The 18379-nt window shown below is 35.7% G+C and overlaps 1 protein-coding gene and 1 pseudogene across 1 annotated transcript; both read right to left on the bottom strand.

The window, feature by feature from the left end:
• LOC149192637 (amino acid permease 2-like) overlaps positions 1-18379 on the bottom strand; it is a 63202-nt pseudogene that overhangs the window by 2736 nt on the left and 42087 nt on the right.
• Positions 487-5998, bottom strand: LOC149192638 (malate dehydrogenase, mitochondrial-like). The gene is made up of 6 exons (XM_089406428.1): positions 5867-5998; positions 3523-3695; positions 2517-2685; positions 2094-2155; positions 1810-1937; positions 487-631 (listed from the first exon to the last, which is right to left on the bottom strand). Exons 2-6 carry the CDS (start codon positions 3682-3684, stop codon positions 622-624), a joined length of 531 nt encoding a protein of 176 aa, XP_089262554.1. The 5' UTR covers positions 3685-3695; positions 5867-5998; the 3' UTR covers positions 487-621.

Below are 18379 nucleotides of genomic sequence, written 5' to 3'. Positions count from 1 at the left end.
TATTTTTCTTTACATATATGACCCCCTTTATAGATTCATAGTGAAATATATGATAGTTTCTAAATATCATTAAAGCAGATATCACAATTCAAAATCATTTGTAAAGAAATTTAAGAGAAATTGACAACATCCATCCAAAAAAATAACAATGTGTCATTAACAATTTTAAAAACATGTATAAAATAGCAACATAATACTAATAAAATCAGTATTATTTTTAATCAAAACAACTAAAATTCAAATATGATTAACAAATCAAAATATTTCATGAATATCGTTACGATAAATTAACAACATACATAAATCAAACTCATCGTATGATTACAAAATCAAAATGTCTCATTGATATAGGGTAAATTCACAACACCCATCTAAACATAACAATGTCATTCTACACAATAATTTCTTCATAAAAAACAATGCATGTGCATGCCTAGCTACCACCACCAAGATCATCCTCATGATCATCTTGACCATCCTCATTACTCTGATCCACATCATCACCAACACCGCAACTATCATCATCATCTCCTCCTTCACCACCATCATCCTCATCCTCATCCTCATCATCTCCTGATATATGTTGAACATAATTTGGATCATCGTCTTGGCAATCATTACCTATAGCATTCTGACAAAAAAAATCAATATTACATGTTAGTATTAATTACATAACACAACGCATGTTTTTGTTATACAATGTTAACCATAAAATGAGGTAAGATATAATATCTAATAGTACTAAAAAATAAAATGAAAATATGGTTTAAAAGTATATTGGAAATCCAACTAAGATTACATACCATAGAGTCCATCCAAACAACAAATTCAACCCATCTCTTTTGCTGCAGTACCTCCTTTTCCAAATGATTTGGAGGTCTTCAGGGTAAAAATATATATCCCATGGTTTATATTTGGCCTTAAAAAACAATAGAAAAAAAAAATTTGAGAACACAGGAGCAAGATGAAAAAGGAATTGCATGTCTAAACATTTTGAAGTCTCAAAAAGCATTCATCAACATAGAGAAGACTACAACACTACTCTTCACTTCCAAGTTTTCAACTAATGGATTTAACTGACCAGCAATGTTTTTTGCATGAACCATGCTCAAATGCTCAAGATGAGGTAATGAATGGATGTTATGCGCCTATCTGTGAATTGCAACCACAGGCATACATGTAAGTGCAAATTTGTAAATCTCATACCCTGATTTACCCATCATCAAGCACACAACTTTTGCGGGATCCATTTGACATATCTTATGTTTAAGAAGGAATAACATCCTTGAAGAGACTCATGGCTTTTCTTAGGGAAGGATCTTTGCATGCAGAATCTAGATTAACTCTGAACATTTCAATCAAACTAAGGTAAATGAAAGGCAACAATCCATCGGTCAAACCTCACAAGTTAAAAGCACCCGCTGAGTTTCACACAAATGAGAAAGCCTAAGGGAAAAGATTTGAGACATGCATGCTACATGATTTCATGTAGGATAAGTACCTAAGCTTAAGGCAAAAGATTTGAGACATGCAAATGTATGAAGTACAAGATTCAGATAAAGAGAAAGAAGCTCCTTCATGCCATATTCTCACTGACAGTGAATCTCAGATTAGGTACTTATCAAGCATGAAATCATGTTGCATGCCAAGCATGAAATCATGAAGCACACACCATGATAAGATTATCTGACTCCAACTACTGCATCAAGATGAAAATTCAGCACTCTAGACAGTCACATAAGAATAAAAAAACATTCAAAAGATATGAATGCATATTAGCCACTATAGAGGACCAAAACATAAACTTACGCCATAGACAGTGTGGCTAAACCTTTCCCTGCTTTTGCTTCAACAACTTCAGTTCCTCCATCCTGTGTGCGCTTTGTCAAGGCTTTAATGTCCTCCTCAGACAATACAGAGTTTGGCTTTGGTGTTGCCTAAAAAATTTTATCAAAACAAAAAAGTGTATGTTCCCTTTTTAACTGTATTGAAGGGTAGGTAATTATGATCTCATTTTATCTTTGATAAATTAATCTTCTAATATCCAAGAGTAAAGAACAAACTCAAGATGAGGATCCAACAAAGTCATATACATGTGAAAAAAGTGGAAGAATTGTAACACCCGCATGTCCACCTACAACAGGAACATCAACTTCTGCAAACAGCATAGGATGACATCAACAACAAACATAAAACTGAGAATTGTATCTAATGTTAAAAAAATCATGATGTTGGTAAGATCCTGCAGCATATCATGTATTGGGTCTAGCCTAGATGGTTGTGTGCAAAGACTGTTATCCTTCCCACCCGGGTTCAATTCCCTCAAGTGACATCTTGAGCTGACTATATTTCTGATGGCCTTGAGCCCTATGATACCATCCTTGAAATGAGGAGAAGTGCCTGGCATGTTTGCCCAGGATGCATATTTCATGATTAAATTATAAAAAATAAAAATATTTTACAGAATACTAAATATTTGAGAGTAGCTAAGCATAACAAGCCAGAATTTTAAATACCTTCAACAGGAACTCCTGCTTTTGAAGCATAGAACGTCTTTGCGCGGACAACATGAAGAGTAGTAACACCAAAGAGTTTCTTTTCATTATAGGTCCATGCCTTCTTAAAAACCTCAGCAGCTATTGGTACAGTAGAATTTACAGGATTGCTGATCATATTTACAATTGCCTGCCATGGATATCAAGTCCTCAGCAATGCCATAAAAACCAATTCTAGATGATTTCTTGAATCCAAATATACCATTCCTGATAGAAGGAAAACATTATCCAGTACACTCTCCCCCCTCTCCATATCCCTATCTATATAATATGTAACAATATACTATACATACTGTACACACACACCAGTACATGAACAAAACAAATAATTGTGAAACATACTTCTTTATCTATTAACTTGCCACACTAATGGTAGTACATACTGATTGTATGTAATATATAATGTTATAGAGGATACCCCGTGATCAAGTGGATTTGTGCACAGTTAAATAGAAGACCAAGGATATTTTTTATATTGATATTCATATGCCAATTTTCTCAAAAGTCCAAAAGCTAAGTTACTAACTACAAGAGGAGAAACAAGAATAACATGGCTTTAACAGTGGCTGCAAACTTGCATTGGACTACACAACTAATTACTCTTAAGTTCATTTCAATTAGTATTTCCTTCTTATGGGCAAAAGTTAGCTGCAATTTGTCTAAATAAAGAGTCAATAATGAGTCAATCACCTATTCGTTTGACTTAAAGAAGTCTTCAAGCTTCGTTAACCTCTCCAGTAGAATTGATTATATACAAGAACAGTATGTAAATCTAGATCAACAACTTGCTTAAAGATTCTTGCAAATATGTATTTGTATATATTGCCATCTCTATAGATCTCAAACATACAAAGCCTTCGACAAAGCAACTGACAATGAACGTCATGCTTATTCCTATGAAATAGTCAATAAGAAAATCGCATGAAAACAAAAACTTCAAAGAAGATCATAAATCATGACAACTTACCTCTGGGCAGTATTTTGCAATTGCAGAGCAAAGAGATTTAACAATCCCTGCATTGATGTTGAAGAGATCATCACGGGTCATGCCAGGTTTTCGAGGCACACCAGCAGGAATGATCACAACATCTGCATTCTCCAATGCCGTGCCAAGTTGTTCCTCTCCCATATATCCTGCAACTTGCACCCAGGTCACACTGCTGTGAATTACTGACAAGGTCGTGACACAAGCATGATAAAATCAATATGGCAGTACCAAATTAAATGATAAATATGTAGACCAAAAAATAAGAAAAGAAATTATTATCGCAAATTTCCAAAAGAAGTAAAACTTGTTATCCTTGTTCCATGACCCAAGCAATGGTATGTCCTCCTCATAGTGAACAAGAATAGGATTATTTGTATTCTATAGTAAAATCCACCTTTTGGCTTTTACCGAGGAGATAGAGCACCAAAAGCAATGATTATGCTCATAGGAGATTGAAGACCTATACCAACCCACGTTTCAATCAGGGTATAATCTTGTCCAATCCAGGTATACGACATTTCAATCAGGGTATAGTCTTATCCAATCTAGGTATAAAAGTGATGCTGTGATAAAAAATTAGCATCTCACAAGCCACTTTAGGGAGTTTATTCAACCTTAGTTTAATTTACGCTGTGAAGACTATTTTGATTTAATCTACTCATGGATAAAGAGGCAAATCTAAACGACCCCAAAAAGGTTGGATATAGAGGCAAATCCAATATGCAGAGGGTCATCAATTCAATCCTCACAAAATAACAAATTGACAATGCAATGAGACTATTCTAACTTCTAAGTAGTCATTAGGCCAAGTATGACTTAGATCCATCAGATCAAAAAGTCCTATTAAGCAGAGGCATATGATCCAGCCGTGGATTCTGCTAAAAATATAGATGCACTTTTCATCAAAAAAATATGAACTACCTCGTCCATTGGGCTGTGGTTTAGTGGCAAGTTGTAGGGTGCTTGTCATGAGGATGACCCAGGTTCAAAACCCAGGAGGCATATTCCCATGATAATGCGGCTGCCCATGTCATTCCAAAATATGAAGTCGGGTTAATGTGATAAACACCAGTTCAATGATAATGCAGAGGTGCTGTTAATGATGACCCCTGTGCTATTGAGGTTTGCACAGATGAGCCCATCTGCAAGTCATGCGTGACTTTGATGAATAGATGCAATTAAGGTGTTTCACCCACGCCAGTCAAAAGGCCTTGACCAAACAAAAACAATAATAGTGAGCCCAACCTCAATTTCAACCTTCTCCTATCAATAGCAAATACTACTACTGCTAATAATAATAATAAGCACAGCCCAAATTTCAATCTAGCCATAAATGTCAGGCAGATTGTAGTCAAGTAGTTAAATCATAGCACTTTCAGTGCCCTCTTAGAAGTATGTTGCGGCATTATCTCACCATCGGAGTTAACTACCATATTGAGATTCAACAGACAAGATCAGGAGCAAATCCTGCATGAAATTGGTGGAATAGAGATTCTATGTTTGTAGCATCTACAATGAGGGAAAAACCCACTATGTTAACAGAAAGACATTTGCCAACAAGAAAACAATCAAAAATAATAATAATGTAGCCCTCAATATCTGCCTCTTTTGAAATGGCCCAAAGAATGTCAGGTATAGTCAAATCCAATATTCACGGTGTACATTACAATCGTTTTAGAATGACAATGCGATGGGCGTTGCTTCAATGGATTGTTGGGCCAAATGTCACCTAGATCCATAAAATTAAAAACCCTAATCGAGTAGGTGCACATGATGCAGCCATGGATTTCCACGAAATAAATATCTAGGTGCTTTTTTTCATCAATCAAAATATGCACAAACACATTTACAAACTGACCATGAAAGTGAATTGAGTTGACCATTAACATGAATTGGGTTGTGTTTAAGAAATTAAATCATTGCGCTTTCAGGGCTCAAACCCACGTTCAAAAGCCCCGGAAGGCATATTTCCTGCAAAAATGTGGCCAAAAGAATAAATTCCACATTCGAAGAATCCCAGAGACCTTGACAGGTTATAGCAGTGGAGTCTAAGCCTGGTATAAGGCCTGGTTCCTTTAAAAAAATAGGCGCTTACCAAAATAAATAAATTATCTGACCATGGACAATATCGGAAACGTAAAATCAAAGAACTAATAACCGGTAAAACACTAACGAAAAGTAGATCCTACTAAGTGGGTCGTCGTACGATCGATCCCAATGGAGATCCCTTGAAACTAAAATCAAAACATCTCTATCGTTCGCAGAGAGAACAGATCCAGCATACAGAGAACGAAAAAAACGCGGTAGGAAAAGAGGAACCCACCTCAGCACGGCTGTTGATGTGGCCGACATCTGCAGCCACACCTGGAGTGCCAGCGATATCATAGAGCGCCAACTTTGACACCAGAGGATTGAGTTTCATCAGAAGAGCCAATGGCTGCCCGATACCCCCAGCAGCTCCCAACACAACAACCTTGCGTGGCGGACTTCCACCACTCGAATAAAACCTTCTCGGCATAACATTAGTTTTGAAAGAAGAAGATGATGCATTCTTCAGTGCAGATCCCACCAATCATCGCATTGCAGAACTCATTTTTGCCGCTGGTAACACTGAAAGAATGCAAGCTGAAGGCAGATGAAGAAGAAGGGGGAGATTCCAGAGCTTAAAGGCCGAATCAATGGAGATGTGTGGATACGACTTTGTTAAAAGGGATTTTAAAGCCTCACGGTACTATGCAGGGCTTTGGTTTAATCTATTTTATTGCGAAATTCTTAGTTATTGACAATCAGACAGCTCGTGATAGAAATCCCTCTTTTGGGGGGACGAGGTTCGGGAATGGAACATCATGTGATCGAAATTTTCAGTTGGTCAAATGTTAATTAAGTTATTATAAAATAGCGATATTTTTTATTTTATTTTTTTAAATAAATTTAATAATATTAGGAGATTTTTATCAAACTCTGGTTAGGGGTTAGAGTAGTTTACAATGTATTTAAACATTGCAAATCTCGGAGTGTTTAAAAGGAAAGTGTTTTTTTTTTTCAGGGGTGTTAGTTATTTATGGAATATGTCATATTGTGGATATTTTGATTGATATTGGACCATTTTAGTTGTTTGTTATGTATGTCGAATAGTCCAATCCCAAGGAATCCTCGAAAGTGGTGAATCTTTGCAGAGAATCTTTAAAAGTGGTGAATATGATGTTAGGGTGTTTTTTAAAAGGGAGTGATAATTGAGATAGCTATATATTTTAAAAGAATATGTTTTTAGGGGTTATAAGAGTGCGAAGGACCATTTTCCATTCTAGGGAAAGGGAAAGGTTTATATTTAGGGATTAGGATAGTTTTTAATTTTTATTTCAAGGTAATAAGATCATTGAGGAAAGATATTATAAAAATATAATTGTTGATGGAGATTTATAATGATAATTAAATCTTTTTATAAAGGTATAAGGTAGGGTTAAAGAATGTTGTTATAAATAGTTTACAGGATAAATAAAGAGATAGAATTGTTTGAAAGAATGGAGTTATTTTATGCGCTTAGCGCAGTAAATAACAAGGTAGTTGGGTTAATGTAGCAAGTAAGTTAGATAAACGAGTATTTTAAAATAAAATCCGGTAAGTAAGGGTATTAATCCCATAAGAGTTCAGCCTTGAGCTAATAATGACATATTTTTGTAAGATTAGAGGATTTAGATTATATTACTGCGAGAAAAAACGTGATTATAACATAGATGGATTGGTTTGGTCTATCGTTAGGGAGGTCAAAGCAATAGCACATAAACAAAATTTTCATATTGCTCGCATTCTTTCTGACCTGAGAGTCTGGGAATTTAAACCAAAAACAAGGATATACATAGACAAAATTACATAAACTAAGGGACCAAAATACATTCTGAAACAAGTAGAAGAATAGAGACGGTATAGAGAGAGTTATCATTTTTCCTAGAGTTGCACTTGAGTTGTCATTCTACAGGGTGTTAAGTATGAGCTCGAGGGTGAGAGTCATCTCCTGTGGTTGATGGAGGCTGGGTAGTAGATAGAATTTGGTTGAGGTTGTCATCCATGTCATTCAGCATGTTCTCCATGTTGTTCATTCTGTCCAGGAGTTCTAACATCAAATAAGGAGCTCTTGTTAGGTGTCAACCCTGTCAGTAAGTACCTGGCCCATGAGTGTCTCAGTATGCCATTACAGGTTAATATTCTTAAGCAGAGGCCCTCGCCCTGGTGGAGTTTCTGTTATCATGAATATAATCTTGTGTTTCTCGCTCCACGTGATGATTTGGCACGTATCTTCTAGCCTAGCGAACTTGCCCTTTGATGTAAGTGATAGCTCACTACATGACCTCAAGAACGAGACGTTGATAATGGTCCACGATGGCTCCGGTGGAATCCTGAGCATGGGAGGCATGCAGGGAGGGAGGAGTAGGAGTTGACTCGATCTGCCCCTATGTTCTGCCTCTGTGGAGATGGTGGTGCAACATCGAACCATGACTGAGTGAGAGGTAAGGGCGGCAGAAAGTCGATTGAAAGGAGGAACAAGTCGATGGTGGGTAAAAATAAACTAGATAGAGGTTAACCTTTCTAACTGAAAGTGGGGGGGGGGGGGTTAAAATTGTGAGGAGGCTCAGGTGAGGAAACCTGCAACAAAAATAAAGCCAAGCATGGGGACAGAGAGACAAGATCCGAAATTCCAAATCGGAGCAAGAAGAGAGGTTGTGGAAAAGAACCAATCTTGAAGTGAGTTGCAAGGGGAGTAAAGGAGAAGACCAAACTTGATTGATAGAGATCCTTGTAAAGGAGAGGCATGGATGATAACCGAAAGTGGAGATCCTAAGGGGTTGATTGCAAGTGCAAACGTCGGGGATTACATGGCGCTTGCAAGCTAGAGTCATTGATAGTGTTGCAGGACCCCATGACCATATGCCCTATTTTAAAGGCTTCGAGAATTGGCTGTATTTTTCTCTTAATGATCCAACATGATATGCTTTGCTTCTTTAAATGACAGTGGTGTACTCACCTACACAAAACCATGAATGTGTGCTCGATTCGAAGAGTGTGAGATCTACGAAATGATAGTAGCCCACCTCCTTTCGTACAAATGCCTCTAATACCATAAATATCATCCTCTACTGAGAATTGTGATGGTGGTGGCAGATATGCCATGCAGGTCGCTAGGTGTGGGCATCTTGCCTCCCTCTCATATGATTACTACAGATCATGGTCAATCAGGAAAATTAATGTTGTGCACCCACCTTAGGGAACTTTGTCTTGTTCAACAATGTCCTGACATTCATGCTTCCATTGAGCAACAAAAATTTGTTCCCATAGAGATTCCATGACCTCTAAAGTGAAGTTGAGCCCTTCATTGGCAAGCATGTTTACCAACTTGTTGCCCTTTCTTAGTATGTGTTGGAAAGTGAGTGCATTGAAGTTTAGGAGTTGTTTTGTGATATTCTCTAGACTAGCCAAAAGTCTCCAACTCCTTTAGCTCGAGTAGCCCCGCCTACCACCATCTATTTGATCTCTGCAAAGAAATGTAGTAAGATCATTTCACAGACTAGGAAATTTGTTTTCCTTATGATTCACCCTCAGGACAAGAAGAAGATTGTGGCCACAAATTCCAAACATGGCTCCTCCGCACAGTAGTAGCAGATGGACAAGGTCATGGAGGAGTACAAGGACGTTTTCACCTCACCTGCGGGGGTACCTCTCCATTGTCAGGTCAAGCACTCCATCGATCTGACCCCAAGCGCGTCATTCCCAATGGATCAATATATCGACGTTGTGTTCTGGAGAAGAATGAGATCAAGAGGCAAATTCATGAGTTGTTGCAAAAAGGGCACATTAGAAAAAGCTCATCACCCTGTGGGAGTCTGATTGTATTGGTACATAAGAAGGATGGGACCTGGAGACTCTATATTGACTATCGGGTGCCAAACAAAATCATTGTCTATAATAGGTACCCAATCCCATAGATTGATGACCTTCTGGACCAGCTCAAGGGGGCCAAATATTCCAGCAATATTAACTTGAAGTTTGGTTAATTCTGATGTGTGGAAGACTGCCTTCAAATCCAAGGAGGGACTTTTCGAATGGTTGGTCATGCCTTTCAAGTTGACGAATGTTACTGCAACCTTCATGAAGTTGATGGATGACATCTTGTGACCCTTCACCAATGCATTTGTGATGGTGTATTTAGATGACATCTTAATCTTCAACCAAAGTTGGGAATGAACAAGAGGTTAGTCATGATGATAATACATGGAATGAATACTTTGATACAATTGTTATACTTTGTGGGTGTTATAAATAAGTTCAGTTATAAATTAATGGACGATATAAGTACATCATATAGTCTAATCTCTAACCTTGGAAAAAATAATGCATGTATCAATTATTTTAGGTTGGCAATGGAATCAGAACAAATGAGGAGTTTAATCATTTTGATAGACCAATACAAATACCTGCATATGGACGTGGCCTACGCCGTACAATTAAATCACGCAAAAAGAAATGGGTGGAAGAGGATATGACAATGAAGTTTGTAAATGAAATAGAAAATCAACACAATGAACAAGAGGTTGGTCATGATGATACTACATGCATAGATGAATAATTTGAGACAATTGTTGTTTTTGGATGTTCCTAAGGTAGAAAATCTAAGAATATGAAATCAATGTGGCTTGTTTTTAAAATAATGTGTTCAAAAATAATATTTTTAATTTATTGTATACATGTATAATGTTGTTTTGTTGAGTAATTTATTGCGTATATCTTTGAAATGGATCCATGTTCTATACAATAATTGCTATCTAACATTAAATAATGGTTTCATTTAATTATAGGTAAACGATGTTGATGATACACCTATTAATGATCAAGATCCAACTAGACCATTAAGAATTCAATGAGATGATCCAATTCATCCTTTAAACCATACTAGGAGAAGAAGAGAAGCATTGAAGAGAGCACTACCACGTGAAAAGTTTGAGGAATTGATGAAATTAGCATACATTGATGACATGCCATCCACTACTCAGAGTAGAGATGTCGATGGAAATGTAATGCATGAAGAATGATAGTAATACGTATCCAGAAGATGGTATTGAAACTAGTAATTGTTCACGAATCCATAAGATTGTAAGGTCATTCTCATTATCATAATCATTGTCATCATCATCACCATCATCCTTGTCATTGTTATTGCCATCATTACATTATCATCATAATCACCATTCATGCCATCATCATCATCATTATGGACATTGTTTGCAATTGTTCATAATTGTAGATGTTGTAAGAAATATCATCAACCCAAAAAATGTGATCAGTGCTAGAAAAGGGTTGTTTAGGACACATTGATATACGTAAGAGAAATAATAACTCTATTTTTGACAGATGATCGATGATGATCATCATCACCACCATTATCATCGTCATTGTCATTTTTATCATCCCCATCATCATCATTAATGTAATTTTTATCGACATTGTTGTAATCATGCATCATCATCATTCATGCCATTATTGTTTTTGATGATGACCTAGATGAAAATGATGATCATGACACCAAAGATAATGCTTATGATTATGACAATGACAACATCTAAAATTGGGAAGATTCGCCAACGTCATTAGCATCGTCATCATCATAATCATTGCCATCATCATCATTGTCATTGTAACCACTATCGTCTTTATCATCATAATCACAATTCATGTCATCGCCATCATCTTCATTTTCATCATTGTCAATATTATTGACATTGTCATCAATTGTTCATAATTGTCAATGCCATAAGGAATATCATCAATGCAGAAAATATGATGAGTGTTGGAAAAGGGATGCAAAAGCGAACATAGAAATGGGGGCAACAATAGAAGTAAAATTGGATGAAAAGTGGATACAACATAAGTAGATGCACAACAACATGAAAAACCTGACACAAAAGTGGATGCAAAAGTAGATGCAGTTGTCAATGCAAACTTGGATGCAACCATGAAGGCAAAAGTGGAAGTAAACATGGGTCCAATGGTAGGTGTAAAACTTGGCACAAATTGTGGTGAAACAAATGTGGATGCAACAACGGAAACAAAAGTATATGCAAAAATGGATGAAACAAAAGTGGATGCAAACGTGGAAGCAAATGTGGTTGCAATGGTAGGCGTAAGATATGGTGCAACAAAAGTGGATGTAACAATAGACAAAAAATATGCAAAATAAGATGCAAAAATGGATGTAAAAGTGGAAGCAAACATTGATGCAACAGGCAAAACAAAATTGGATGCAAAAAATGGATATAATGTAAGTAGATGCAAAAGTAGATACAAAACGAGATGCAAAACCCAATGCATAAACCTGACATAAAAGTGGATGCAAAAATAGATGCGATATTTGATGCAAAAGAGGATGTGAACATGGATGCAAAATTGGAAGCAAACATGGATACAACAGTGAGTGCAAAACATGGTGCAAATTGTGGCATAACAAAAGTGGATGTAATGATAGATGCAAAAAAAGAATCAAAGTATGATGCAAATGAAGATGTAAAAAGGGATGCAAAAAGTGGAATTTAAAATGGGTGCAACAGTGGATGAAAAATTGTGTGCAAAAGTGGATGCAATAGAAGTCGATGCAAAAGTAGATGCAAAACGAGACACAAAACCCGATGCAAATCCCGGTCCAAAATTGGATACAAAAAGGGATGCAAAAATAGATGTAGTAGTTGATGAAAACCTAGACGCAAATGAGGATGCAAACGTGGATGCAAAATTATAATCAAAAGTGGGTGCAAAAGGAGGTGCCAAACTAGGCGCTAATTGTGGCTCAAAAATATTAGATGCAATAGTGGGTACAATAATAGATGCAAAAGAGGATGTAAATATGGATGCCAAACAAGAGGGAAAAGTGGATGCAACAAAAGTAGATGCAAAATTTTATGCAAAACTAGACACAAAACTCGATGTAAAACTTGGCGCAAAAGGGATGCACAAATGGATGAAAAAATGGATGCAAAAAATGATTTAAAAAAGGATGCAAAAAAGGATGCAAAAGTCGATGCAAAAGTTGATGCAAGTGTAGGTGCAAAAAGTGGATGCAAATGAGGATGCAAAAGTATGTCAAACAAAATTAGGTGCCAAACTTGATGCAAAACCTGGAACAAAACCTGGTGTAAAGGATGACACAAAACTTGGCATAAAATTTGGTGCAAAACGTGGTGCAAAACCTATTGCAATACTTGGTGCTAAACTTGGTGTAAGATTTGGTGCAAAACTTGATGCAAATTTTGTGTCAAGTTTTGCACCATATTTGATAAATGGATGCAAATAGCACCAAAAATGGGCTCTAGATGCAAAAAAAGAAGTAAAAAGGGACGCTAATCGCTGGTTTTGTTGTAGTGACAATACCTAAATTTTTATGAGAATGAGGGAATAGGAGTAAGAAAATGGAATGTTCTTGAGAGCTTGGAATGTATTCCATATTATTCTTAGCTTTAGTTACTATACCAATAGTGGCTTTCGTGAGACTCCCTCTAAAGTGTCCCACCTCTAAAGAACATCTAGACATATTACAGGTAGCTCTGAAATATGTGATATATATTAATTTAGACGAAATTTGAAATGCATTGTGAAAAGTGAAATTGAGAGAAGAGATGAGTGGGGAAAAGCATAATAGGGAGTAGAGTTAATTGATGGACAAGCATGCTACTTTGGCGATACCGAGGCCATGTCTGATGGTAGAATAGGTGAATTACTTGACCACAATGACCATAAAGAGCCACCATATCTAGTCAAAGTTTGGTATATGAGAAAGCAGGATCTCTACCACTCTGAAGGCTATCAAGTACAAATTAATGGAGATGTTGCATGGGTAATCATCTCCATGAGCGTTGAAGCAATTTGACTTCTCAATGGCCTTGCATTCAATGTTAGAAAGGTAGAGGAGGAAAGCACAAAATACACAGTTAAAAAGGTGAGTTGTTGCTCAATTACTCCATTAAACATAAATATTGATTCTCTTATACACACATCCACTCGAGTTGATGTTATTTTCTTTCACACATTATAATGACCCAACCACAAGTATATAAACACCAAACTTACTAAATATGGAATCATGCAAACTCTAACTAGACTTGACTTTTCTTTGACTGACTACTTCACGCAAAATCGACTCCACTCAACTTAACTCAACTGTTCATGCATCACTTGACTTGGATATTTCTATATCTACACGTGGAAGTAATTACTATTTCTAACCCTCCCCCTTAGTTATGATGGTATGACTCAACCTAACTTAATCTTGAGTCAACTATGTGTACCAGGTTTACAATAAAAATTGACTTAATCATAACTTGAACTGATGGTCTAAGTCTCAGGTAGGCTTACAATGACTCAAAACTTTTATAATGCTGGATTTTCTTTTTTGTTTTTTCCAAATTCTATACCCTCGAAATTGCTTCATTCTAAACTACGCTTTCTTGTTGTAAGTTCCATATTTCTTCACTTTTTATTGCTGCAATTTTTCTTTTACTTCTCTTATATTTTTGATAATCTTGTCTTCTACATCTTCCTCTTCAAAGATTTGTTGACTCATGGACTGTTTCCACAACTCTTCATCTTCAAAATTTGTTCTTCCTTCTACTTCTTGTGCTTCATATTCCTGATCTTCTTTCTGCCATATTTCTTGATAGTAGAATCTGATCTCTTCTTGGCTCCATCACCGAAAGATTGTTTCAATGATTTCTTCTTCATCTTTAGAAACTTCCATTTCCTTTCCTACATCTTTTTCTTCATCTTCTCTTTTAGTTGGACTACTATCATGTTTACCTGCACACTCAAAATCAATGTTAAAAACATCTTCATTATGCTTTGTAGTGAGGCCTTTATCCTCTTCCTCTTCCTTCTATGCTTCTTCAACTGCATTGAGACTATCTTCCACTATTATGTAGTCAGTGGATATTGTCATAAAAAACTGTTGAATCACTTCATTTTCATCTTCTTTGAAATTGATAATTATTGTTGGAACACACATTACTTCATGAGAAATTCTAAATTTTGCTTCATAACTTGTTGTTACAATGGTAGCTTCAACCTTCAATTCTTCACCAAACATGGAACATTCCATATTGCCACGAGTAGTCCATGTTTCAAAAAATAGACCACAAATGTCATTAACATAATTTTCATCCACTCTATGGTAGGATATCTAAGCATGCATGTGCTCATTAACAATTTCAACTTCACCAAATTCATTAGTTGTTTCTCAATTCATGAGAGATGCACTCTTAGCTTTGCAAACCATTACTTCATATGAAAAACTCTCTTTGTTATTCTAAAACTTAAATGTCTCAACCTCTTATGCAAAGAAGTCATCATCAACTGTAATCTTACCATCATCAACAAGGTTTATTGCTAGATTCACCAATTAACAACTCACTTTGTATTTATCATCCACATGTGTCTCATCCCAGTGGGATTCACCATCATCTTCACCATCCATGTTATAGTGGAGTTTTTGAGAATCTATATGCTCTAGATTTGCTTCACACACAGAGGATTCAACTTCTCTCTCTGCAATCTTTACTGCGTCTTCTTCATCCATATGCATGTCTTCATAATGGGTTTCAATTTTACAATCTTCACGACCATCATCCACCTTTGAGTGGGATTCTCCATGCTCTATTGTCTTCCCAAAGTCTTGTTCATTTACTCTATGCCTTGTAGTTGAATTCTCTATTAATTCTTTAATAGATTATGACACAACTTGTTGTTGCATGTCACTTTCCTTTGTACCAAATTATACTTCCAAGATCTTCCATGCTTCCTAGGAAGATGTATCTTTTGCTACCTTGCAAAAAACTTCTTATCTAATGCTTGTTTTATAAAATCCAATACTAAATAATCAGATAATTCATCATATGGGTTATTAGATTGTTACATAATCAACTCTTTACATCGAAGAAACGTTTACATTTTGACAAGCCAAAAATCAATTTTTTTACCAGTAAATTTTGATAGTATTACTAGATCCATCCCGATCCATGCATCCTTGACTTGTTTTGGTTCATTTGCTTGTGTTTTAGATTCCTCAGTTGTGGCGAGAACCTCTATGATCTCTTTGAAATACTTTGACTTTTCCTTTTGATTTCTTTTTTGCTACTTTAGTCTCACTTGGTGACCCATCCTTGTTGTCTTTCTCTTGTTTTCTATCTTCTTTCCTTATTGCTTCAGACTTCTTTCCTTATCACCCCCGAAAAAAATATGGTTTCCAATATGCACCCCCATAAGGTACAATCTTCACCAGATTCATGTATCCTTATCATACACAAAGATTTTTGTGAACCCAAAACATTATCATAATTGACAAAACAAAAATATTTTAAAGACACCTTTTCAAAACCCTAAACTCTCATTCAAATAAAGCCTTTTTTTTATTCTCTTTCAACCATCACTTTATAAACTCTCCCAAAAATATATATTATAGATCACCTTTACAATATACCAAGAACACTTTAAAACACCTTTAATATCTATCAACCTATAAAAAAAAATCCCTTTGGAATAATTTTTTGTCGAAAGATTTTTACACGCTCTAAACCTTTATAAAATTTTATAGGGCTTACCCTTTTAATAAACCTTTTTTGTCTTATGCAAACTTTAAAAAATCTCTTTATAAAACTCTAAAAAAAACCTTTCAAATCCAATAAATTAGCTCGCTCACGTGACTTTAAAAAAAATATATCTCCCAAACTTTAATATCTAAAAAAAACTTTAGAAATGTTTCTCAACCATATCTCTTGTCCTTTAATAAAGAAAACTTTTTGAATATCTCTTAACGATATTTCTTCACTTTTAATAAAAAAAATCATCTTCAAATATTTCTTAACCTTCAAACTTGCTCATGGTTAATGCTTCTTCGCCTTTTTGTTGAATGGTTACGATAACACACCTCTTGATACAGGGAGGTCGCGTTAATGCTTTGATCGGACATAGAATGTGACTTCTTCTATGGCTCTCCTGCGTTATAACGCTAACACGATTGTTGTTATAGCTCTCTTGCATTATAATGAGAGAGTAGTAATTTATAGGGTGCATTACTACTCTTTTTGGCTCTTTTTTCTCTTAATAATATACTGTCATCTTTGTAGGTTACTCACTTTGTTTTTTGATCTTCGGATTTTGAAACTTGGCCTGAGTTTTGATACCATTTGTTGGTTAGAGATAAATATAAACAAACAAACACAATGGAAACAAGCATGCACAAATTGTTTCTATACATAAAAGTCTTCTATTAATTAATGTTTCTCACATACATCCCCTCGAGCTGATGTTCTTGGCTTTCACTCATTACAATGACCCAACCATGGGTATATAAACACCAAACTTACTAAATATGCAATCATGCAAACTCTAACAAGACTTGACTTTTCTCTCGCTAACTACTTATGAAAACTTGACTCCACTCAACTTAAATCAACTCTTCATACATCACTTGACTTAGATCTTTCTAGATCTACATGCGGGAGTAATTACTATTTCTAACATTCAACAATACAATCTAGTCCAAAATAAGATAATTGGTGCCCAAATTCCAAATCATTAGGAACAACTATTAATTATCCACCTAGACTCAAATTATCTCACATCATGTTGATGGATGAAACTATTGTATAACCAATCACAGTTTCGAACATATTCATGTATTGTGTGAAACCACATATCCACACCTGAAAGCCATCTGAAAAAAAGTTGTGGCAGCAAATCAAAATTTTCAAGTTTCTAAAGAGTTATATTGAGCACCAAAGTTTCAAACATTTATTTACATGCAGGAACCATACCTAGATTAGCTCTCACCGCATGAATATTTTGTTTTCATTTAACTATGCCTGGATACCTATCACATAGGCTTCACTCAATGAGCCTCTGACATATCACATGCATTTGTGGCATACTAAACAATACCCTTAATTTGACTACATGTTGGAAAATACCTCTAAAAATTGATTTATTTAACCCCTTACCAATGCGAGCCCAATACACCTTCCCAATTTAAAAAACCCCTATTTTCACTAGATATTCTAGGTATCCATTTTTCATTAACATCTTTTATACCCCTTTATATTTTTTCATTGACTTTGAGCTCCATTTTTTATACCTATCATTATAAAAACCCTATACTCCCTATTATATGCTCAATATATTATGTCATTTTTCCTCAATATATATCCCCCAATATGAATGCATGTGGTATTGTATTTTCTCCCCTAGTGAAGCCTCTGTGAGACCTATAACAGTATGAAAGTAAGAAAGATGTATAGTATGTGACAAAGGAAAAAGAAAGCATGGCTACAGGTCTAGCAATCCATCCTAGCCGAGTTGTTGCTCATGCCAATGCGAGCACTCTGAATCCAATCACTGAGTTGGGTTCAGTCTATCAAATTTCAAAATATTCTTCAAAATTTGCAACCTTGCAAACAACTAACACCCTAACCAATGTAGAAAAGCAAAGTTTATTTTTATTAAGGAAATTACATCCATACTCAAAATATGAACTCAAGGAAACGTGTCAATAGGTGTCCTACCAAAATCCGCCATTAAAGCTTTCTCTTTCGAATCAAAAAATCAAGTATACAATTGCAAATTCATTCTACCCAGTGAGGCTTGAGAAACATAATGGGCCACAAATAGTATTTACAATGAATTATAGACTTAATTAAACTAAGTTGAATAAAATTATACCTTGGCGTTCGATGCGCCCATCGTCCTCAAAACTCAAGGGATATGAAACCTTTCTTCCCTCCTTGCAAGTGGATTTTATTGAAACTTGCAT

Source organism: Pinus tabuliformis, chromosome 2_2 (genome assembly GCF_031772625.1).
Source record: "Pinus tabuliformis cultivar Carrire ecotype Pingquan chromosome 2_2, CPIR1, whole genome shotgun sequence".
In the NCBI taxonomy this organism is placed as follows: domain Eukaryota; kingdom Viridiplantae; phylum Streptophyta; class Pinopsida; order Pinales; family Pinaceae; genus Pinus; species Pinus tabuliformis.
This window is presented reverse-complemented; position numbering and strand designations above follow the sequence as displayed.

Excerpts from the sequence above, each read along its gene's own strand:
- LOC149192638 (XM_089406428.1), bottom strand. The coding sequence starts at position 3,684 with ATGGGAGAGGAACAACTTGGCACGGCATTGGAGAATGCAGATGTTGTG. Across the intron at positions 2,686-3,522 it reads TTGCAAAATACTGCCCAGAG|GCAATTGTAAATATGATCAG; the intron begins GTAAGTTGTCAT and ends TATCCATGGCAG. Across the intron at positions 2,156-2,516 it reads AGCAGGAGTTCCTGTTGAAG|AAGTTGATGTTCCTGTTGTA; the intron begins GTATTTAAAATT and ends TGCTGTTTGCAG.